At 41.1% G+C, this 23,803-nt stretch overlaps 1 protein-coding gene across 2 annotated transcripts in view; it reads left to right on the top strand.

The window, feature by feature from the left end:
* The window catches only part of ITGA6 (integrin subunit alpha 6), a 68,049-nt gene extending 58,362 nt beyond the window's left edge, over window positions 1-9,687 (top strand). Inside the window, exons 24-26 of one of the 2 annotated variants that reach the window (XM_079782131.1) lie at window positions 3,073-3,198; window positions 5,233-5,362; window positions 7,494-7,633. In XM_079782131.1, coding sequence (XP_079638257.1) covers window positions 3,073-3,198; window positions 5,233-5,340 — 234 coding nt within the window. In that variant the 3' untranslated portion in view covers window positions 5,341-5,362; window positions 7,494-7,633. Of the gene's footprint in view, window positions 1-3,072; window positions 3,199-5,232; window positions 5,363-7,493 lie in introns of both variants that reach the window. The other variant, XM_079782130.1, reaches the window with a different exon arrangement.
* The last annotated feature ends 14,116 nt before the right edge of the window (window positions 9,688-23,803 follow it).

Here is a 23,803-nt window from a genome sequence, read left to right as displayed (position 1 = left end):
TACGAAAATTCCTTCCTCAGGTGATTCATACCGATGCTCAGCAGGACTGGAGGGCATTCGCTTGCAGAGTGATTGAGGGAGGCATTTCGCAGTGGGCAGGCTGCTGGGGTCGGAGCACTGCTCCCTGGTGGTGGAATTCAGCGTGTCAGCGGAGCTTAAGCCCTTTCCCCTTACAGGCATCATCCCCAGGGAAATGCCTCGATTTTAATGAAACCGAAACGAATACTGGTTTTGGAGTTGGAATAACTTCTGCCCACCTGAACCTGTCGCTGTCCATCAGTAAAAGTTGCTGTGGCGAGATGAGAAAGGCTCCCCGGAGCCCCGGGAATGGCAGCCCCGGGATGGTCTCCCCTTACCTGGTTCTAAGCCAGCTCTTCCTTCCTCCTAATCCCCGCTGGCGGGTGCCTGTCCTCATACAGAAACCAAAAACCCTTCCGTTGACAATGGAAGCAAACAAACAAAGTCTTGCTCACTGGCCTCTCACCTCCCTGGTCCCCAGCGAGGCCTTGCACAGACGGGGTTTGGAGAGCTAGTTTGCCCTTGAAATGGGGAGCCCAGCCCCTGCCTTCAGTCCTGGTCCTCGCACGCAGTCTTTGTCCAGTGAGTTGTTTTGCAGTTTCCATAAGGCTCCAAGTTCTGGTTTCCATGTTAGCCAGACTCGGGGGCTTGGCACTCTCACCTGGATTCCCACCTGTCCATCCTGCCACCCTAGGCTGCAAAATCAGAAGCTACCTTGTTCAGCCAGGATGCTGTTGGGTTGCTGCCTTTTGTGGGAGTGATTTCCCCCTATGACCGGCTGTTTAAGAGGCTTTGGTAAATACACAGTGTGGTTGTAATAAGGTTGATTCTCCCGGGCATAGACCAGTCTCCACTCTCCACCTCCAGTTTTATCAGAACTTACTCTTCCAAATGAGAATGGCTCTTCCAGATTGTCACCTGGCCCCCAAGGACACACTGCGCCTTCGCTGTGCTGGATACAAGGGAAGCGAAGGCCAATGGGCTTCAGCACAGGCTGGTTGAAATGCTCTTTCTGTCTTGTTTAGATTAGTCAGTTTACAAGTCGCATCAACTATATTATCCTTCTCTGGTCTCTCCTCATTCTTTCTCCCCTACTTTATGGCTAATCTGTGTTAGAACCAGTAGTCTTAAGGAAGGGTTGTTTTTTTCCTAACACCTGGGACACCAGTGGGAGGAAGGGCGGTGAGGGGAAGTGAGCTCTGAGGTCCCCTCTGGGGCTGGGAGCTAGAGTGAAACCTCACAGAAAGCAAAACAGGAAACCGGGGCGCTGATAAGGTGTTTACGCCTGCCCGTTACAGTCGGTATAGCTGGCTGGGAACTCTGAATGTGATCCTTCTGCTAAATGTTTAAAGAAAAGCAGTTCTCTTGCTTTTTAAGTATTTTCTGAGTCAAGAGGGACTGATAGGTGTTTTCAGATGTAAGTAGAAAGGGAAGTACGTTAATGAAGACATTAAAAAAATAATGATAATTTAGAAATATTGAAGCACAGTATAGAAACATTTTTAGGCAGCACTTAGTGTTCCATGCGCATGTAGAATATTTGACTCAAATACTTCTCAGAAGTTAAATGCCCCCTCTAAGTTTTGTGTACTCTTTATGCTCTTACCTCCGAAATAGCAGAAATTATAAAGTGATCAAATTCCAATCAGTATAGTTTACAAAACCATAGGTGTAGCAATCACCAGGTCTTCTCCTGGCATCACAAAAATTCACTTGAATTCTAAACTCACATTAACCAAGTTGTTGTGAATTTCCATAAGCAACTTCTTAGATTTCTAAATGAACACCATTTCTCTTTAATTGGTATTTGCCAACTACCAATGAATCCAGGGTCTAAACTATCCATACATATTGTTGTAGAAGATGGCACCAAGCCATTTTAGGATATTTTATTGCTCTCTAGGGTCCTGCGTTTGCTACCCTAAGGAAAAGTTAAAATGGTAATGATACTGTTGTAATTAACCAAGTTTTTAATTAATTAATGGGAAAGGAGCAAAGGGAAGGCCAGATAATATAGGCAAGCCATTCGTGCCAGAAAGCTGCAGTTTTACACTCTCCAGGTCTGTTCCCTGCAGATCCTGGGGAAGGGATGGGCAAAGGAAGAACAGACCCATGCCCAGTAAGGTCTGGGAGTAGGTCACTGGCCAGAGTAGGCGTGGCCACTGAAGGATGTGATATTGAGAAACATAAGCTCCTACACAAAGGGGTTCCTGCTCTTGGCCCTCTGGCTCTCTTGGGACTCTTGTAGTAGGGGTGTGCTCTCACGCTCTGCACTCACCCACACGGCCCACAGCCATGTCAACCCCACACACAATGGACTAATGGACGGTGATTAGCCTGATGCTATGCCAGACTTAACTCTACCATGGAAAGGAAACTGGACACTGGCTTTGCTTCCATCCCTGCTGACCAGCTACACCTTTACCAGGACTGGTTTAAGGGAAATGGGACTTTTGAAACCAAGGGATATAACTTCATACAAATAAAAATCTCCCATTCTCTCATGCGAGTCTTAGAAAGTTCTTTTTTCTCAAGATCTCATAAGAACCTCTCTTCAACTTGCAACAGAGAAATTCCACCCATCCAGTTCTCCAATAACAGGATCAGTCATGCAGCTCCACCGTGTGTTTATATTTCACAACATTTTTAAAATCTGAGTGACAAATGTAGGCTAATTGTGCATAAACTGGCCCTATTGTTTTCATCGCTGAAAACGAATTTTTAAAAAGTATGATCGTTCTCAAAAAGATAGCAGGTTATGAAGATGAAACAGACTTGGCTGTGTATTGATAACCTGTAGCTTGATGTTGAATGATGATTATACAATTTATCTACTTTTGTTGGCAAAGAAATACACACGTTATCAAAACATAAGCCAGCATTTTCCAGGTTCTAGGAAAAGAAGCAATAGTCCATTATTAAAGGAGAGGATCTTGCGTCAAAAAGGCATCTCATCCTTCCACAGGCTGCATTGTCCAAGGTGTGTCTGGACAAATTCCTGGTGTCGACTGTCTTCCTGTTTTGTAATCGTGTTGTTCTCTTGTGTGGCCATAGGTTCGTGTGACTGTGTTTCCCTCAAAGACGGCAGCTCAGCACTCGGGGGTTCCTTGGTGGATCATCCTCGTGGCCATTCTTGCTGGGATTTTGATGCTTGCTCTATTAGTTCTTTTATTATGGAAGGTAAGTGATATCTGGCATTTGAATTTTGTGATTATAAACTTTACTTCATGTTTTTAAAAAGTGAATTCACACTGATAGTGTGTGTGTGTATGAATATATGTATATATATATTACTTCTTTTCGTTGATTCCTCTTCCCTTCCCAACATTTTATTATGAAACTTTTAACAGCAAACTTGAAATTTTACAATAAATACCTGCACATCTATCTAATACTTTGTGTTTAAAGAAGTTTCTTGGAGGTATAAATTTTGGTGTTTTTCACATATAAGTTAGCATATTTATTTTAAAAGATTTTTATTGATTTCAGAGAGGAAGAGGGAGAGAGAGATAGAAACATCAATGAGAGAGAATCATTGATCAGCTTTCTCCTACATACCCCACACTGGGGATCGAATCTGCATCCCCGGGCCTGTGCTCTGACCGGGAATCAAACCATAACCTCCTGGTTCATAAGTTGACACTCAATCACTGAGCAATGGGTTGAGAGTTGAGAAATCCAAGCTGTATAATCTTGGGCAAATCATTTCACCTCCTTGGGATACTGGGTTGCCTTAGCTATTAATAAATGGGTTAGATTAGATGATCTCATTGTGGGTTTTTTTTTTTTTTTTGTAAGTTCTAAAGTATCCAAACTTACAAGTGAACTCGAAATATCTACAACCCTTGCATGAAAATCATTTTTATAACTACAGATACTCTTCTTTTTGAAACTGAACTGTGTGTTTTTATGTGTTAAAGTCATAGAATTTTAGGGCCAGAAAGGACTTGAGTTCAGTGTCCTTTAAGTTGGATTTTGCACATCCACGTAGGTGCCATGACTAAGTAGGTGAGGCTAAGACCAACATCCCCCAGAATTGTATCTGCTTTAAATATTGGGGTTCTACATAGGATTTTTTTGGAGGTAAGAGAGAAAAGTCCTCCGGGCTGGTCCAGTCGCCTTCATTTTGCAAATTAAGATGCTCATGTCCATGGATATTATGTAGGTTGCCAAGTTGGAGACAGGACTGGGGCTCTTGGTTCCCTAAGTTTGTAAGGAGTGTTCACTGTGTATTAAATTGAGAGTCACAAATAAACATAGGATACATAGTCTACATCAGCACTGCCCAGTAAAACTTTCTGTAATAGTGGACATATTCCGAGGCTGCACTATCCAATATGGCAGTCACTAGTCACATGTGGCTGTTGAGCTCTTGAAATACGGCTAGTGCAACGGCGGTATTGACTTTTAAATTAAATTTAATTTAAATCTGAGGAGCAACGTGTAGTCAGTTGGTAGCTACTATATTGTACAAAGCAGATCTGGAGTTTTACCTTCACGAGTTGCCAGACTTGGAAGCAGAATTTTTCGGGAGGGCAGAGATTTATTCGACCAAGTTATATTTCGGAGGGCAGTTCCATGGCCTTATGAACTAAAGTAAATAGAGAAAATTCTCATTGTTGGATGGAGGAAATTATAGTAGAAAGTGGAATTATATTTTAATGCTCATTTGGAGTACCTAACCTTACACAGTGGCCCAGAGTTTGGGAAACCGACTGTCATCATTCTTTCATGGTGGTTTATTTGAATTTATATTCTGATTCACCCCACAAATTCAAAGGCCTCAAATAGATGGCATTTTTACTGTGAAAAGCCGAAAAAATACAGTGTCTCTCTGTTTTATTTGGATTTGTGCTACCTACCTATTTTAGGGTCCATATTTTTCTGTAAGAGAAAAAACCCACCCAAACCTATAATCAGATGTGCATGTATTCTCCCTTTTAGGATGATTTTTGTCTTCGTGATTTCTGATACAAATAGAAAAGTCGATTAGCTGACTAGTGTCATCCATGTAAATGTTTGAACCAGGCCCACGGTAGCAGAGCTGGGTTGATTGCTGCCCGGAAGTGACACAGTGCAGTGGCTGTTCGCTTTCGGTTGACCCATTAGTGGTCTCTTTGTAAACGAGCTGTGAATAGAAATCAGGTTACAATCTGAGATTTTCTTTTGTTTAGTTCTCCTGTGAAACTGACTAAATACCTTGCTTCCTTGTAGTGTGGTTTCTTCAAGAGAAATAAGAAAGATCATTATGATGCCACATATCACAAGGCTGAGATCCATGCTCAGCCGTCTGATAAAGAAAGGCTTACTTCTGATGCATAGTAGTGACCTACTTCTGTAATTGGTAAATTGATCAATGTTTTTTAATTGCTAGCTGTGGGACCTGCTATGGTTGTGGTGGCTAACTTTAAGAGCAACAGCTTGCTATGTGTGTCCCATTAACAGATGTTTCCAAATGTCCACACTGGCTTGCCCTGCTTGGAATTGTTTTGTTTATTTCACTTGAGAGCTATTTTGTTTTGTTTTTAAATGCACAGAGTCATTTGTTGCAGGTGAGTTACTTTGTGTTGTGGTTAAACATCACCCGTAGCAATGAAGGAACTGAAATCTATACACACACAAGAGGAGGCTCAGTAGCCCAGTTTGCCACATAGTGTTAACAGCATCCCATGGAATTTCAAAGGTGCATGAGAAATCATTCCCGGTTTCTTGTCCATTTCGGAATTTCCTACAGATGGACGCTTGTGTTGACTGCCTAATTAACCCTTTGCATGTTGGAAACGTAGTGTTTCTCTGGGTGAGAGGACTTTCTCACTGTCATCTTTTGTATCTCCTTGCTATAAAGATGGGGGAAGGTTTGGAATGCGTTTATTGTTGCTCGGAAATTGTTCTGTGCTAGCTAAGCATGCACCTTCCTTTCCTGCATACCTACCTCAGGTCAAAGACCATTGCAACAAACTGTGACTATTGGCATGGTGGACATTACGGCCAGTTTCAGAAGGTAGTTCTTTACCAAAGTGTTACCTTCAATATCCAAAATTTAGTATAAAAATGCTCCGGACAGTTTTTATTTCAATGGACTTTGACCTTGTTTCATATTCTTGAGATTCGATTCCACCTTGGGTCTCAATTGATTTTAAGTTCATGTCTTATTTATAAACCCATGGAAACAGGAATTGGTGGTGATTCCTTTTTCCATTTCTGTGGGCGTGAGAGGATAGAATTACTCCGACAGCCCCTTCCCATGGCACTGTCACAGTGAATCCCAACATCTCCATTTAATTGTTGCATATCACCCTCAATTTCCTTCTTTGTTTAAATGGGGCAAGAGCACATTTTGTAATAGGTATATCTTTTGGCTTTTTTGAACAGAATAATAAAGGAGTCCATGTTGAAATGGCTTTAGAACAAAACTTCTTGGCCCATTATTCCTGTTTATTCAGTGATAACTATACCTGTAATTTTATTTTGCCCCATGACATTCTTAGAACATAAATTAATTCAATATTAACATTCTGTTCCTATTGGGTTCATGTAATAAACAAATTAATCAACCATTCCAAGTAGCTTGCTCATCCTATTAATCTGCATTTTTTAAGTTGAAAACATCCTCTTTTTTTAAATAAAAAAAGGCATATATATTTTACTCATTTAAAATATTCAATTTGATTTTTAAGTATCTAGATATGTTCTCAATAAAAATCTACTTGGAATCATATTGAATATTTTTTAATTGAATAAAATATACATTCATTAAAAAAGAAAAATTAGACAGCGCTCTGAAATTCAATCTGGTGATACTTTCCTTAAGCTCTCTGTTGGTACCTGGTTGATTTTATTGCAGGACAGAATTACTCCCCGATTTGTTAATGAAATGGCTTTACTTGGGAAGCACAGCACCACGCCCAGGCCAGGCTGTGTGATTCTCCTTCTAGCTGGGGGTGCGTCCCGGAGCCTCGGAGGAGAGAAGACTCTTAAACTGACCCATTTGAACACTGACATGTCCAAACTGTCACTTGTAAAATATCTGTGACCTGAGTTTCATTTTGTTAGTGGAAGAGGGGCATGAAATAACCTTTGGTTTATGGCCTCTAAAAAAAATTGTTCTTCAAAATGATGTTCTTCTAATCTAAAAGTTAGCTCTTTTACAGAGAGTATTGGGATTATAAAAAATGGAAGCACTGTTTCATAAACTGAAATTTCAGTAAGGAGATAGCTTACATTGTTTCCAAATGTAAAGACAATACGGAAAAAGGGACTCTTCTTGCAGTTTTACAGCTATTTTTCTCTTCCATTTATCCCCACTGGCTGTTAACATCTTCAACCTATTAGTTATTTCTGAAAAGAAAACCATGTCTTTTTTCCTTTCCAGAGGTAGGCCTATCTGAACAGAAAGCTTAGATATTCCCAGCTAGTGCACTTGCCTTCCTCGGGATTACTAAATGTGCTTCTGTTTATCTTTCCCTCTTCTCCAGTGTGGATTCTTCAAACGCTCTAGGTACGATGAAAGCATTCCCCGATACCAAGCTGTAAAGATCCCGAAAGAAGAGCGAGAGATCAAAGATGAAAAATACAACGATCACCTGGAGAAAAAGCAGTGGATCACAAGGTGGAATGAAAATGAAAGCTACTCCTAGGGGCCAGAGGAGCGTCACAGTCCCCAACTGCTTTTTTATTCCCCAACTCAGAAATTCAAACGGTTTAAAAGCCCGACACCTGACTATTGAGTTCAGACAGACTACACCATAGTACGAACCGACAGTTTTAACTGCTGTGGACATTGTTACGTAGCCTACGGCTCCTGTTTTGCACAGCCCAAATGTAAAACTGTTGGAGTGGATTTTTCTTTAACTGCCTTAATTTAACTTTCCGGGTTGCCTTTGTTTTTGGTGTGGCCGACTCACACGTGCCGGGGAAGGCCCCGCCCAGTTGCGCTCATCTTGACATCCTCCCGCTAGTGTAACTGGAAGAAGGCACCCGTGGTCACCGTGTCAGCAGAGTGACCGTTGGTGCTGCCTCCACAAGCATTCTTCCCAGTAGGACTGGAGAACCTGCAAGTTAACGGTCCCCCATCACAAGACGATGCCGCAGGGGTAGCTGTGTTTCCATTTAAAGTGCTATCTTAAATTAAATGTGCAATAGAAGGTGATGTTGCCATCCTGCCATCTTTTTCCATTTCCTAGATGTGTGAATACCTGTTCACACCAAAGACATCCAGGTTTCCTTCTCCCTTTTCACTAAAACACACAGGTGCAACTGACTTGAATGCTAGTTATCCTTATTTGTATATGGTATTTATTTTTTCTTTTTTACAAAACATTTTGTTATTGACTAACAGGCCAAAGATTCTCCAGTTTGTCCTTCAGGTTGGAGTAAGCAATCAGAATTAGAACATATGGGAGGTCATTGGTTTGATCTAAAGTATTTACTGCAAAAAGAAAATAATGCTTTATAAATGTACCAGAGAGTTGTTATAATTTACAGATAAGTTATTAAAACATCTTCCTTCGTGACAACCCTTACCTTTACCCCCTCCTTCCAAACCCAAAAGGTTTGTTTAAGAAATAGGATTAACCGTTAGAAGTTTACTTCTGAACAGACAATGGATATTTTTGAGTTTGGAGCCCTGTGTGACAATTCTGAATTTTATGCTATAACTTTCAGGAACTCTTGGAAATAAGGGGTTTGTTTCTTGACCTTTCACTGCTGTATATACAGGACTTGAAAGAAATGGTGAGTGCCTATGGTGGATCCAATCCGATCCAGTGGAAGACTACTGAATACCCGATACCGAAAGTCAGATTAGAACATCATGGCTTTTATGTTTTAAATATTGTTGGAATCACGTCATGTGAGCCAGTGTTCTATTTTTTTTGCTGTGTTTCCTCCCCAATCTATATTCCCCAAATCACTTTAGGACTACTCTAACAAGAACTTTAACTTGTTTTTTAATTGTAAAAGTGGAGGAGGGGAGGGAGACATTATTCTATACATTCAATAGAGATTGAATAGATATGAAAGCCGGATTTAAAGAAATGACTGTGCTTCAAAATGTTAAGTTATATGGGGAGCAACAGCAAACCTGGTGCTAATTTGTTTGGGTGTAATGTAAGCTGTGTCTCATTCTTTTAAAAACAAAATACAGCTATGTACCATTGTTGCTTTGGAGTTTTAATTTTCTTTTCTTTTTGGAAATCTTATACCCTTAAGATACTAAGAACATTACTCTAGTTGTACTTTAGAAATTTCATTCACAAATACTTTTTTCCAAATGGTATTTTGTTTACAAAAATTTATTGAGAACAGGTCATAACAGCGTTTAAAATCTCAGTTTCTTGCTTAGGTAACTTGGAACCCAATGTACTGGCTTCATAGGTTGCTAAGAAGCTGATGTTTTGAACGCGTTTATAGGCCCTTGTTATAAAGACGAATGTCCTTGGAAAGGGGTGGGGAGGTGGGTGCAAGGGTGGCTCAACAACAGAGAAACAAGAATGTAGTTAGTGGTCTTTACGTTTATAGTTGTGAAAAATGTCATCTCAAGTCAAGTCACTGGTCTATTCGCATTTGATACATTTTTATACTAACTAGCATTGTAAAATTATTCATGATTAGAAAATACCTGTGGATATTTGTATAAAAGTGTGAAATAAAGTTTTTTATGAAAGTGTTCATTACTTAGTAACACAGCATTGTATATGTGAAACAAACTCTAAAATAATAAGTAACCTGAATTGCTTTTCTTTCTTGTTTCATTAAGCCAAACTGAAGTTTTTGATGTTTTTATTTATTCTGAGTGTCCCATATAATCTCAGATCAGCAAAAGATAATAGTGTGCCCCCACAAATACGATTGAGGGTTGTCCCCCACCTTGGCTTCACTGTTCAGTTGATACTCAAAAGAAAATGATGTTAAAGATGGCTTATTCAAGACATCTACACATTGGGAGATGTCTGTTTGCATTGATTCATCTGCTTCAAAGGTTATGCCTGTGAAGGAAAAGGTATTATTTAGCAATGATGCCATAGCATGAAAAATCAGCGTTCTTATGGCTAAGTTGCTTTCTTAGAACACATTTTGGATGTGAGAGCAGTCCAGCTGTGACATGTATCATTAAATTGACCACCAAGGACTGATATAGCAGAATTGAATGGTCAGGAAAAATAAAAAAAACATACCAAAGGATTTTATTTAGATTGAAGTGGTTTTATGAAACTTCTCTAGCTGGGTTATCACAATTTAATAAATGAAAATAAAGCATATAGCCCTGGCCAGTGGCTGGTGTGGCCCAGTTGGTTGGGCATCATCCTGTGCACTGAAAGGTTGCCAGTTTGATTCCCAGTCAGGGCACATGCCCAGGTGGTGGGTCTGATCCATGCATGGGTTGTGGGCTCGGTCCCTGATAGGGGGTGTACATGGATGCTCTCACATCCATGTTTCTCTCCCTCTCCCTTCCTCTCTCTAAAATCAATTAAATTTTTTTAAAAAGGAGCCTGAAAACAATGCTGATTTACACAATTAAGAAATGATTTAAAAAAATAAAGCATGTAATAGTGCCCAGACAATAAAGCATGCCCTACCTATCCTGAATACATTTCCAATCTAAAATGTGTTATCTGTCCAGTATATTAGGTAATAGTTTCCTATTAGACTTAGTATTACATATTAAATTACAGGTGTTACCACCCAAAGAAATGTGTGATTTGTACTTTAAAAAATATATATATATTTTATTGATTTTTTACAGAGAGTAAGAGAGAGGGATAGAGAGTTAGAAACATCGATCAGCTGCCTCTTGCACACCCCCTACTGGGGATGTGCCCGCAACCAAGGTACATGCCCTTGACCGGAATCGAACCTGGGACCCTTGAGTCCGCAGGCCGATGCTCTATCCACTGAGCCAAACCGGTTTCGGCATGATTTGTACTTTTTAATGAAGGGCCAGAGGCTGTGAACCTTTTTTTAGCCACAGTCCCATGGATATATCCGGATTAAATCTCTGTAATAATGTGTAATCACCATAACCATTAAGGATGTCCGTAGCTGTGGTCTGGCTAGGGCTCTGGCGTGAATGACCTGGGCTGGAGGTCATGACAGTGCTGTATGTGGCTCCTGTGACTCCACCTCGTTCTCTCTATTGGATGGGAGCGTACAGGAATGCCTAGCCGTGGTAACGGTATTATTAGTATCGGGCTAACCAACACCGGCACTTTGTTGGTTGCAGAGCACTTGCTATTATCTCATATATGAGTCATGCACGGTCATGGCTTACTAGTATGTTGTGTCCTTGTGGTTGAGAATAGTCTAGAATGTAGGGTAGAGTAGATGGGGAATGCTTTTAATTGTCCAGACTTGGGAAATAAGCATAAGATTGAAAATTCTATCCTAAATGAAAACACCTTAATGAGAAACTGATCTCTAGCGCACAACCCACAAAAAGACAACGTGGGAAGATAGACTAGGGTTGTTAGGCTGTTTTGTTTGAAGGGAGGAAAAGAAGGAAATGCTGTAGGTGGCTGGGTGCCACTTATGTACGTCCTCGGGGCTGAGAAAACTGAATGTGGGAGAGTTATTTGATCAGCTTGTAGCATAAAGTAAATGATTAAAGGCAGTTCCTTGAATCAAAGGAGAGGGTCCAACGGAGGGGAAGGCAAGGTTCAGTGAGATGAAGAAAGTGAACTTGAGAATGATTTCAAAGGAGTGGCTATTGCAAAGAAGCTAGTAGGCATCTGTTCTTCTGGGAGTTACTGATTATGGTTAAAGGGCAAGTGAGTATTTCTTGTTCCTAAAAAATCAGGTTTTGCTGACTCAGAAAGGCATCCTATCCAGCTGTTAGGATATGTGGGGGTGGTGTGTACTAGTGGCTGGAGCCAGTCTGCAGAGGTGTTGCCAACAGACCCATCTAGGAGGAAAGTTATAAAGGGAATTCAAGATTACATCCTCTGATGAAGGATAAGTGAATTGTAAACACAAATCTGAGTAAGAAAGCTGGTCCAGCACAGTGCGGGGGTGGGCAGGTGCCCACAAAGGGCAAGCTAACCAGGTAATGGTTGATTACACTGGAGTGAAGGAGTCGAAGGCAATTTTTGCAGCAGTCAGCAAAGTTTAAATGCCTCAGTCTTCTCTTAGCCCTTGCCCTGGAGCCATTCCTCAGTCAGGCTGCCTGTGCCAGGGTCACTGAAATGGGCAGAGACAGACCTGTTGGAGGTCGGATAAAACTTCTCGCACGCTGTTCTGGAACATCCACAGAGAATCTGAAATTCCAGGGACGGAGTGCTGCTCTCATTTTCTCATGGCCTAGCAGATAAATATTTAATTCCTCAATAACCAGTAGATTGGAGTTTTCTGTGAAGATCCTGTCATTGTGAGATGGAGATGGACATGGTTCAATCATTTTCCCTCCAATGCCCAAGGATGTTATTAGGCTCAGGGGCTACACACACAAATAAGACACTGGCTCTGACCTTTTAGAGGAAGCTTATATTTAAAACAACAGATGATACTGACAAACAGATGGATGCAATTTCTGTAAGCAGAATTCAAAATCATGCACCATGATGTCCATTGTTGACATCTAAGGTCAGTACCTGATCTTACGTGGGTGGAACTTGTCTTTGGAACCAACGCCAATCCCAGAAAAATTGGCGTAGTCATTCTGAACCTGGGCTGCACACTTGAATACCTAAAGGACATTTCTTAAAATCCCAGTGCCCAGACTACATGTCTGACTGACGCTATCAGAACCTCTGAGGCTGGGACCCAAGTATCAGTGCTGTTTAAGGCTCCGCAAGTGACTCTTAAAGTACTGCCAAGTTTGAGAACTGCTTCAGCCGTGTCAGGTGGCCTGAATATTTATCGAAAGGGCTCCGCCCACTGTGTGGGAGCGCCCCATTTCTACCTGCAGTGCCTCTACACTAGTAAGGAGCTGAGAAGGTAGAGGTATATTTACCATAAGGCTCAAGTCATGCTACATGGATATGAATTAGCTTCCCCTCTTAGAATATAATCCCGGTGAGTGACTGACACATTGTACCCCAGTTTCCTCTATAAAATAGGATTGATAATAGTACCCATCTCATAGGTCCTTGTAAGGAGTAAATGAGAAGATCTGGAAGTGTCCATTAAATGTTAGCTATTTTAAAAAAATAACATTTTTATTGATTTTAGGAAGGGAGAGGGAGTGAGAGATAGAAACATCAATGATGAGAGAGAATCATTGATCAGCTGCCTCCTGCATGCCCTCATCCTGGGCATGTGCCTTGACCAGGAATTGAACCATAACCTTCTGGTTCATAGATTGATGCTCAACCACTAAGCCACACCAGTCAGGCTAAATGCTAGCTATTTTTATAGTCTAGTTTTACTTCCTCATTTCACAGATGGGGAAACACAGTTTAAGTTGTCACTGGAATCTTCTGTCTCCTCACTCTTCAAAGTCTATCATGACTTACCAGAGGGGGTGAGAGCTAACAATCTGCAAGACTACCTACCCTTAACTAATTAACTAAAAAAAAAAAGAAAAAAAAAGATCCTAACTCTTAAATTTAAACTTCTTACCAATATAGATAATTTTGTACAAGACTGACCTTTTTTCTGTGTTTAAGCTCTATCTCAGTACTTACTACAGGGACCATCTGCAGGTTTGGGTTGGGGTCGGAGCACACACAAAGTCAGTGTATAGGCACCTTGAGGTTGCTATGTACTGATTCTTGATTAAAAAGGAAAAGAGCCCTAGTAGGTTTGGCTCAGTGGATCGAGCATTGGCCTGAGGACTGAAGGGTCCAGGGTTCGATTCCGGTCAAGGGCATATGCCTGGGTTGCAGGTTCAATCTCCAGTATGGCTCATGCAGTAGGCAGCCGATCAGTGATTCTCTCTTATCATTGATGTTTCTCTCTCTCCCTCTCCCTTCCTCTCTGGGATCAATAAAAATATTTTTTTAAAAAAAGGAAAAGAAATGTAAGTAAATAAAGCAGATTCTTTTTTTGAACCCCGTCTCAGTTCTTCACACACAATAGTCTTCAGTTTCCTTCAGTGGGAGGGCAGCCTGCAGTTTTGTCACTTACCACCTTTACTGCTGTGCAGAAGAGGGAATGCTGCTCACAGAGCCCATCTTGTGCTTGAGTTACATCGTGTGTATTAGACCAAAGTTGTCATTGGAAGAACAGAGTATAAAACCTCCCATTTCTCTTTAACAAAACTCCCTTTTTTGTTAAAGGCAAAAAAAGAAAACGTTCCCCCCGAAGATTGGTGAGCTGTCTGATTCCAGGTGTCCTCACATTGCTGATGGAGCTGCAGTTCTAGGGCGTTGGCCTAACCGAGGAAGCCACCGCTGGCCAGGAAGTCAGAATCAACAGAGTGGTTGAGAGCAGTCCTCCTCACACTTCAACATGCCTGTGAGTCACCTGGGATCTTGCTAAGATGCAGGTTTTGATTCAGGAAGTCTGGGATACAGCCTGAGAGTCTACATTTCCAACAAGCTCCAGGTGCTGTGAGGTGGCTGGTCCATGGATTACATTTTAGGTAGCAAGGATCTTTGGAGTCCGTCTTTGTTCAAGTCACCGCTCTGCCGCTTTCAACTTGTGTGACCTTAGGCAAATTTACTAACCCTTCCTTGTTTAATGTCCTCATCTGTAAAGTGGTATAGGGATAACTAGGATTATAACCTAGGTTTCCAGCCAAAAGATACCATCTTCTCCTTTCTCTAGAACTTCAATCCCCTAACATCCTCAAACGTAATAAAGAGCAATCAGGGCACATTTTAGTCTTTGTTATATCTGAGCATATAGCTTTCACTATCTTGACAGGATAGTCTTAGACTACTGTTGTGGGTCATGCTTTCAAGATACCTGCCCTGCTAAAAGCAAACATCCCATTACAGTGAACACCATCACAATGGAATGAGGAGCCATATGCCAGTTCTGGTAAGTGACTCACAGATGGTTTGGTCATAGTCACGTCTCTAAATCAGCAACAAAACAAAAAGATTGAAATAAGGTTCAGGCTTACTTTAAGAGTGATGTGTTTGCAATCTGGCATTTCTCAGGTATTAACTATTCAGTTTTTCTTTGCCAGTTCCCACCACAAACAATCCAGATACTCCTCCCAGCCCTAGCTGGTTTGGCTCAGTGGATAGTGTGTTGGCCTGCGGACTGGAGGGTTCTAGGTTCGATTCAGATCAAAGGCATGTGCACATCAGTTGCAGGCTCCTCTCCGGCCCAATAAGTCTTGCACCCACCTGACTCCATACATAGTTCTCTGAACTGTACTTTACATCTCTGTGACTATTTTGTAACTGCCAATTTATATTTCTTAATCCCTTCATCTTTTTCATCCAACCCCCCTCCTATCTGGCAATCATCAGTTTGTTCTCTGTATCTGAGTTTGTTTGTTCATTTATTTATTTTTTTTTACATTCCACATATAAGTGAAATCATATGGTATTTGTCTTTTTCTATCTGACTTATTTCACTTAGCATAATACTCTCTAGGTTCATCCATGTTGTCACAAATGGTAAGATTTCTTTTTTATGGTCAAGTAATATTCCATTGTATGTATGTACCACAACTTTATCCATTCGTCTTTTGATTAAAGCATTTAATACATTTACATTTAAGTTAATTATTGATATGATATTTTTATTGTTTTTGTAGTTCTTCTCTAATCCTTTCTTATTCTCCTGCTATCTTCTCTTGTATGTTGATGACTTTCTATACTGTTATATTTGTATTCCTTTCTCTTTATTTCTTATATGTCTCTTATAGATTTTGGTATGTGGTTACCATGTGCTTCATATATACCAAGCTATGTTTATTGCAGTCTATTTTAAGTTTGAACATATTCTAAAATCACTATTATTTTTAACTTACACTCTCCACATTTATGTTTTTGTCATTATTTTTCACTTCTTTTGTGTACAGTGCGAGTGTCTTCTGATTATCAGAGAAGAGTTAACTGGTGGTGGCCTCTTGATTCATTTGGATTGCAGCTAACAAGTATTTTTCCTTCACCTCAATTTCTAGTGACCACCTCAGAGCTCCCTGGGTGGGTCATTATTCTAGAAGTTAGAGCACACTTCAGTCTATTTTGTATACTTGTAGTCCCCTGAATTAAATCCCTTGATGCCAATAATATCTAGAGTGGTTTCTATTTTGAGCATTGAAACCTGACCAATATAGCCACTTACTCAAAGAAAATGCTGAAAGATCTAGGGAATTAAAAGAGAAAACAGGTAGAGAGGAGGTAGCTGTCTTATTCCAGCTAATGCTGCATCCAGACACTTTTACTGCTTTTAAGATCAACTTGACTCTCCAAGATACATGTCCAATAAATTCACATAAAGGTGAATCTTGTTTCTTCTTTTTTCTAAATCTCCAAGAGAGGGTGGAAACATGTAAGTCCATTACCTGACTCAAAAAGGAAACAGTCAGGAAATAAAAATAGAGGGAAATGTGAAAAGTCATCATTAAGTTTGAGAAAATATCATATTTCATAGACTGAATGTGTTAATTAAATCCCAGTAATGAATTTGCAAAAATGAAAAAATCTGTTAGAAATTTGTAAATGTACAACAATATAAGAAAATATATTAAGTCTGCAGAAATGGAAATAGACAATGAATGTGTGTTGTTTTTACCTGCCCAGCATCCCTTCTTTGGGTGAAAGGATCTGCTGCATACTTTGGGGAACCTTTCCTAACTCAATCCATGAGTGTGTGTGTGTGTGTGTGTGTGTGTGTGTGTGTACCACATCCCCTCACATGTTTCTCGGAGTGTAAACATGGCTCAAACCTGGCCAATCAGAGTCAACCTGGTGCTTTTCTAGGACAATAAGGGAGAGAGGTCTCATTCCTAAGATTTTGCCCACCTAGACCAGTGGTCGGCAAACTCATTAGTCAACAGAGCCAAATATCAACAGTACAATGATTGAAATTTCTTTTGAGAGCCAAATTTTTTAAACTTAAACTATATAGGTAGGTACATTGTTATTAACTTAATTAGGGTACTCCTAAACTGGCCTTTGCTAAAAACTCAAGGGGCCAAAGAGCCGCATGTGGCTCGTGATCCGCAGTTTGCCGAGCACTGAAGTCTACTGAATTCGGTGGCTACTCTGCTATCTCTGTCATTTGAGGAAAGAGTCAGCCTTGTGAGGCCAACACTAGGGAGAGCAGAACTGAAATATGGGGAGGAAGAGAGAGGAGGAGGAGGACAAGAGGCACTCTGATGCTTTGCATCCACACTGTACCTGAAGAGTTTTTCAGGAACATGAGACAAAATAGTCTCTTTTTATTTAAGGACGGAAATGGGTTTTCTCTACTTGAGTCTTCAAGAGTCCTGTCTAATATACAGTAAAATCGGTCAACCCCATCTCATCTCTGAAAGGATTGTCAAAAGAAGATACATATTTGGCTTTATGAATTTCCTTTTGTTAGATGGTTTACCTATGGGTTTCCCCCCACCTTTCCCCTTAGCTTCAGCGCCTCACCATTCTCCTCTGTAAAAAATATTTCACTGGTTTGTGCCTGTCCCACAGAAGGTGTTCAATAAGAGATATAGCCCTAATCATTGGAGAGACTGAGCGACTTAGTGAAGATTACATAGTTAGAAAGTGGAGGAGCCTTGATTCCAGCTCAACTCTGCCCACATCAACTCCACCCATTTCTTAAACACACTGATAAAGCCTCCTAATCAGATACATGTCTCTCCTCCCATCTAAGGCAACCCTTCCAGTCCTTCAAGACCTTCTTCAGGCATTTAACCTCCCCCTCTTCATTACATCCAGTTAGCTTCGTGGATCCCTCACTTCCCACATTTAGACTACTCAGACTTTTCCATTGTAAAATCCATAAATTCAGCTCTATAACCCTTCCCGATGACTATTTACAGTTATCATCTTTACTTCCTCATCACTGCTCATGAAATCACTTATTCCAAAGCCACCAACAACCGTTTGATTAAACCTAAAGCTTTCTTTTCCGGATTCATTTTACATCACTGCTGAAGAATATGTATCAGTATCAAATGCCCCCTCATTTTTGAAAGCCCTCCTTCATTGCCTTCTATTATTGGTCATTCCTTAAATGTTGTTGCTGTGGGGGCTTATCTCTGGCTTTTTACCCTCCACAGGTGATCTCAACTCCAATTGCCATTTGCATTAGAGACAGTGAGCTGTCTCCCAATGTCCATTTTCTCTTTCTCTCTCTCTCTCTTTTTTTAAAACTCTTTATTGTTGAACATTTTCTCTTTTTACCATGATAATACAAATGTTAGCTGGACAAACAAACCACTCAGTATAAAACCCCTCTTTCTACTTTTGTTTCACCTCGGCATAGCCACGTGGCATTAGTTCCATGGAAATGTTTGGCAACAGACAAAGGGAAGGCAGGTGTCACAGGCTGCAGTGCTGTGTTCCTTGTTAGGCTATGAAAACATCGAATAACACCATCATCTGTGATACCTTGGAAGGTGACTATAATCCGGCCGAGGAGAAAAGGTAGAAAAGGACTCAGTACTATGTATGTTGACAGCTTCTTTTAGCACAGTCCCATGAAAGCGATGAGCTCAGGCAGGAGGTTTCCATATGGAGGCAAAGATGGAAGGGAACAGAGCTCTGAAAAGGGGGATGTTTTCTACTCGCTACCAAAAATCTTAATCAACCCAACAACCTACCGTGGATCTTACAGAGTTAAACAAAGCCATGGAGCCTAGCCCTGGCCGGTGTCCTCAGTGGTTAGAGCATCAGGCTGCCCAACAAAGGGTCTCAGTTTCAATTCCCAGTCAAGGGCATGTAGTAGGTTCAGGGCCCGTGTGGGAGGCAACCGAACCATGTGTGTCTCTCACATCAATCTCTCTCTCCCCGCACCTCCACTCTCATAAAAACACACACACAACACAATGGAAAATATATCCTTGGGTGGGGATTAACAACAACAAAAGGGCATGGAGCCTCTATACTCCAGATAGGAACAGTGAAACCATATTCATCACGTCTAATACACCTATCAATTCTAAGATGCAGCATTTTTTATGAACTAGTAAGAAATAAAGATTTCCAATGACATAATGCTTTCTTATTCCTTAGAATTTTATTTTGTTAAGAGCTCACAGATATGTTTACACTGATTTTAATGATATGATTCCTTGTGCATATTGCTGGGCCCCAACACAGGCCCTCCAAAATATCCCACAATGGCATATTGATTACTTTTGTTAAAGGAAAAACCACAAGCCCCAAATGGCATCACTGGTGCTAGAGCCCATGACACCAAACCTAGATTTAATACCTGACTTAACTGCAGTTTCAACCTTTACCAGAAATGGAATCTTAATCAGCCAGTCTGGAGTTTTCTGGTCAACACCAACAAGATAATCTATCATGTGGGCTGTCTCTATTCCCCATAGAAAGAAGAGGCAATATGCATGATAAAAAAAACACACACAAAAAAACAAAAAACCCTTGCCATTCCCTTCCTCCAATAGAAGATGTCCTGGTCTAAAAGTAGTCAGCTTAAAGAGATAATTCTGAGAAATGTGTCATCAAGTGATTTCATCTTTGTGCAAATGTCATAGGACGCACTTACACAAACCTAGTTGGTATAGCCTATTGCTTTTAGGCTACAAAAGCTGTATAGCATGTTACTGTACAAAACAACGTGAGATTACATCAAGCCCAAGATAAAATGATGCCATCAAGAGATGCAGTACTAGTAAACACGAGGTGTATGAGGTTGCTGCCGGTATAACATGGCATACTGTTTTATAGCAAACTTTTTTTCATAAGGAGAAGAGTGGACTCTAATGATAAAAAGTTTAGCATAGTCCAGCCGGTGTGGCTCAGTGGTTGAGTGGCGACCTATGAACCAGGAGGTTGCGGTTCGATTCCCGGTCGAGCACATGCCCAGCTTGTGGGCTCAATCCCCAGTATGAGGCGTGCAGGAGATAGCCAATCAATGATTCTCCCTCATCATTGATGTTTCTATCTCTATCCCTCTTTCTTCTTCTCTGAAATCAATAAAAATATATATTTTTAAAAAGTTTAGTATAATAAATATATAAACCAGTAACAGTCATTTATTATCATCAAGTATTAGGTACTATCCATAATTGTATGTGTTATACTTTTATATGACTGGAAGTGCAGTAGATTTGCTTATACCAGCATCACACAGGTACGTGAGTAGTTTATTGTTCTATGACGTTACTAGGTACTAGGCAATAGGAATTTTTCAGCTCTATTATAGTCTTATAGGACCATTGCTGTATATGCTAGCTGTTGACTGAAACATCCTTCTGCAGTGCATGACTGTAATCCTTTCTTTTGCTAACTCCCTTGCCACACACTAGTCTTCCTATGGAAAACTTCATTTATAACACTTTGGAGCACTTTTTCTTGTGCTAGGCAGGATGTTGCCTGATTCTGGAATCACTTAACAAAGCTAATTAGATCTTCACATTTACTCAGTTGAATTTTGTTCTTTAACATGCTGAATTATGAATGAATGAAGGCCAACAAGTTTAGGGATTTTTGTTTTGTTTTGTTTTGTTCTTTAGAAGAGAGATGGTTGGTTTTTTGAGGATCATGGTGGGAAGGGTCACATTAACACCTTTTCTCTTAGGGCCTCTGAAGGTGCTAATCTGAGGGGCCTTTGCTGACCTCCTCAGTAAAGTAGCTTCCATACCACACACACACACACACACACACACACACACACACACACACACACACACACACACAAGCTATTGCTCTGTCTTATCATCTTTATAGCCTAGCACTCTCTGACATAATCTATATATTTATTTATTACTTGTTTCTCCCCCTTAGAAGCACCAGGAGAGCGGGGACCTGAAAATCTTGCTCACTGTTGTATCTCCAAACGCTATGTCCAGCACATAGCATTTCTAAAGAGACACTTAACGAATGAGTGAACCCCAGAAGTGGCAGTTAGGAACTCCAGAGCAAATGACATGGAAGAAATAAAGGGAAATTGATGATGAAATAAGCATGTGCACCTCTCCACCCAACAAACTTTTAAAAGGGGGACTTGAACTCTGCTGCTGGACTGTATAATTCAGAATCAGCAGGAGACTTCTGGATCCTCAGAGACCTACGCTCAAATCACTAATTCCAGTTTAAGTCTGAGTTCTTCCTGCCCCAGTCTATATACTGAGGGGTTTGCACCTTCAGCACTGACCTAGGCTCTTCTGCAACTGCTGTCCCCACGGGCTACCATTCTCCAAAAGAATGCAAAATTCATTCTTTTCACCAACTTGCACAAAGGCATAGAAGATCCAGTTTCAACAGTCTTTTCCTTCTTTTTGGTGAACTTGACTGAAGGTTTCAGGGAGTGTCTCATTGTGAAACAGCCCTGCAATCCTCCGCCTCCTCCCAGTCCCCTTTGCTCTGAAAAGGGAGTTCCTCCTGGCTTCCTGCAGAGCTGCTCCATGAGCTTCCCCAGGGGATTGGGTCTCACATCCCCAGCAGCCTATCAAAGTGCAGTACTTACTCCACATAAATACGGCTTTCCCTAAAACAAATCCTGGGGAATAGGATGGCCTCAAGTGGCAGGGCTCCTTAAAGAAAGAAGGCCAATGCTTGCAGGGGAAAATGTTGCTTCAGTGGAATACAGTGCATCGTTTCTGTCTGTGTGTGGGTTATGTATCCCCACGTTTTCACAGGCTTGTGGTGGCTCATCCCCGCTAGGCAATCCACGGTTCTCAGGCTAGATTGACAGGCATCTTCCCTGTCCTACAACTTTACTGGACATGCATCTGTCTCCTCTTTGTTGGGTCTCTTCCCCCAGTTATCTGTGGAAATGAGCCGGTGGTTCCCCGGGGAGTATGAAATTGCAGCTTTCTGGTCAAGCTGCCCAAATGGCAATGCCTATAATGTCTGGCCTCCCATTTCCTATTATTAATAACTAGCTAATTACAATGGTATCAAAGGAGAGAGAGAGAGAGAGAGAGAGAGAGAGAGAGAGAGAGAGAGAGAGAGAGAGAGAGGATTTCTAGAGCTATGATTTAAAACTAAATTTAATCAAAGTTATAAGGACCCTTGGTTTCACTCTGAGCTCTATGCAGCCAGAAGGTAATGGAGTCAGGGTGACACAGCTAGCTTGTTTCCCATTGTTTTTTCCACTCTTCAGTCAAATCAGCCTAACAAGGATGATAAATTCTCACTGAATTAGGAGGATCTGTCCGAATTATCCTATGTAATAAAAGCCTAATATACAAATTGTCCCCTCGACTGGGAGTTCCACCGGGAGTCAGACCAGGGGGCGGGGCCGGCTGGCCAACCGTGGGAAGGGAGGCTCCGGAGGCCCTGGCTGGCAGCCGGCAGCTGCTAAGGACCCTACCCGTGCACGAATTTCTTGCACTGGGCCTCTAGTGTTACATATAAAGATTTTTTTTATTGTCTTAAATATACTTTATAGCTACATAATTAAATATAGATGTAACATAGCCCTTTAGTAAAGATAATATAAGAGATTAAATAATTAAATACAGATGTAACACAGCTCTTTATCTTTAGTAAAGATAATATAAAAGAGATATCCTCCCCAAAAAGGAGATACCACCCTTGGATTACTTTCTCTACGTCTCTTATGGTGTTTTGCCCATAGTGCTCCCTGTAAGATGCTTTTACAGAAGTCTTAACGGCCGCCATGTTAACAGATATCTGAAAAAAATCCAATGTTCTCTCCTGTTTCTGGACCCTAAGGCTTTGATCAAAAAAAATAAATTGATGCCATATTATATATGTTCTCATATACCCATTCTCTGTATGTTGGGTGGGAGTTTGTGAATATACTCTGGAGAAAAAGAAATACATGTTATAAAACAGTTGGACTGGCTTCTAGGAGAATAACCTTGCTAAAATAAATCTCAAGGTTTCTGTTGGGCTTTTGTGCTTCCACACAAGTTAATGTTTAGCTGAGCACCTGGACATGTTCAGGTGGAAAGCAAATAGGGTTGCTCAGAGTTGTAAACAGAGGTTGAGGGAGTTGAATAATACTATGCATCATGGTGTGAGGAGCCTGTGGAGCTCAGGGAGTGGTCTGGAAGGAAGAAAAGAAGAAAAGAGGAAGGCAACGTGAAGGAAGGCTGGAATAGAGTTGTGGAAATGGCTGAGGGACGAATTTAAGGATGTCTAATATTCAATTTCACATTGTTTTCTCCCAAACCTTTGGTAAAGTTGGCTTCAGGCCAAACATGTGTGAGTGGTTCTGACAAGGAAATCCTAACAAGGAAATAACTTTAAAAACATACAGCATCCTGGCTGGTGCGACTCAGTTGGTTGAGCATCATCCCATGTGGCTAGTGCGATTCCCAGTCAGGGCACATGACCAGGTTATGGGCTCGATCCCCAGTAGGAGGCATAAAGGAGGTAGCCAATCAATGTTTCTCTCTCTCCATCTCCCTTCCTCTCTCTAAAAATCAATAAAAACATATTTTAAAAAACACACAGCAATAATAAAAAATAGATGTCCTTTATCGAGTAGCTCTAGAATGGCCTGGGCATTGTGCTAACACACATAGCTCTACCATCTAGGTCACAGTCACCCAGTGAGACAGGTAGTGTCCTCCCTTTATTTTGTTAACCCTCATCCAAGAATATTTTTTTCCCACTGATTTTTAGAGAGAGTGGAAGGGGGAGGGAGATGGGAGAAAGAGAGAGAGAGATTGGTTGACTCCTGCAGGCATCCCATCTGGGGCCAGGGATAGAACCTGTGACCCTTTGGTGAGCAGGCTGATGCTCTAACCACTGAGACCACCGGCCATGGCTATTCTGCC

The sequence above is a fragment of the Cnephaeus nilssonii genome (genome assembly GCF_951640355.1).
Source record: "Cnephaeus nilssonii genome assembly, chromosome: 10".
Taxonomy (NCBI): Eukaryota; Metazoa; Chordata; class Mammalia; order Chiroptera; family Vespertilionidae; genus Cnephaeus; species Cnephaeus nilssonii.
This window is presented reverse-complemented; position numbering and strand designations above follow the sequence as displayed.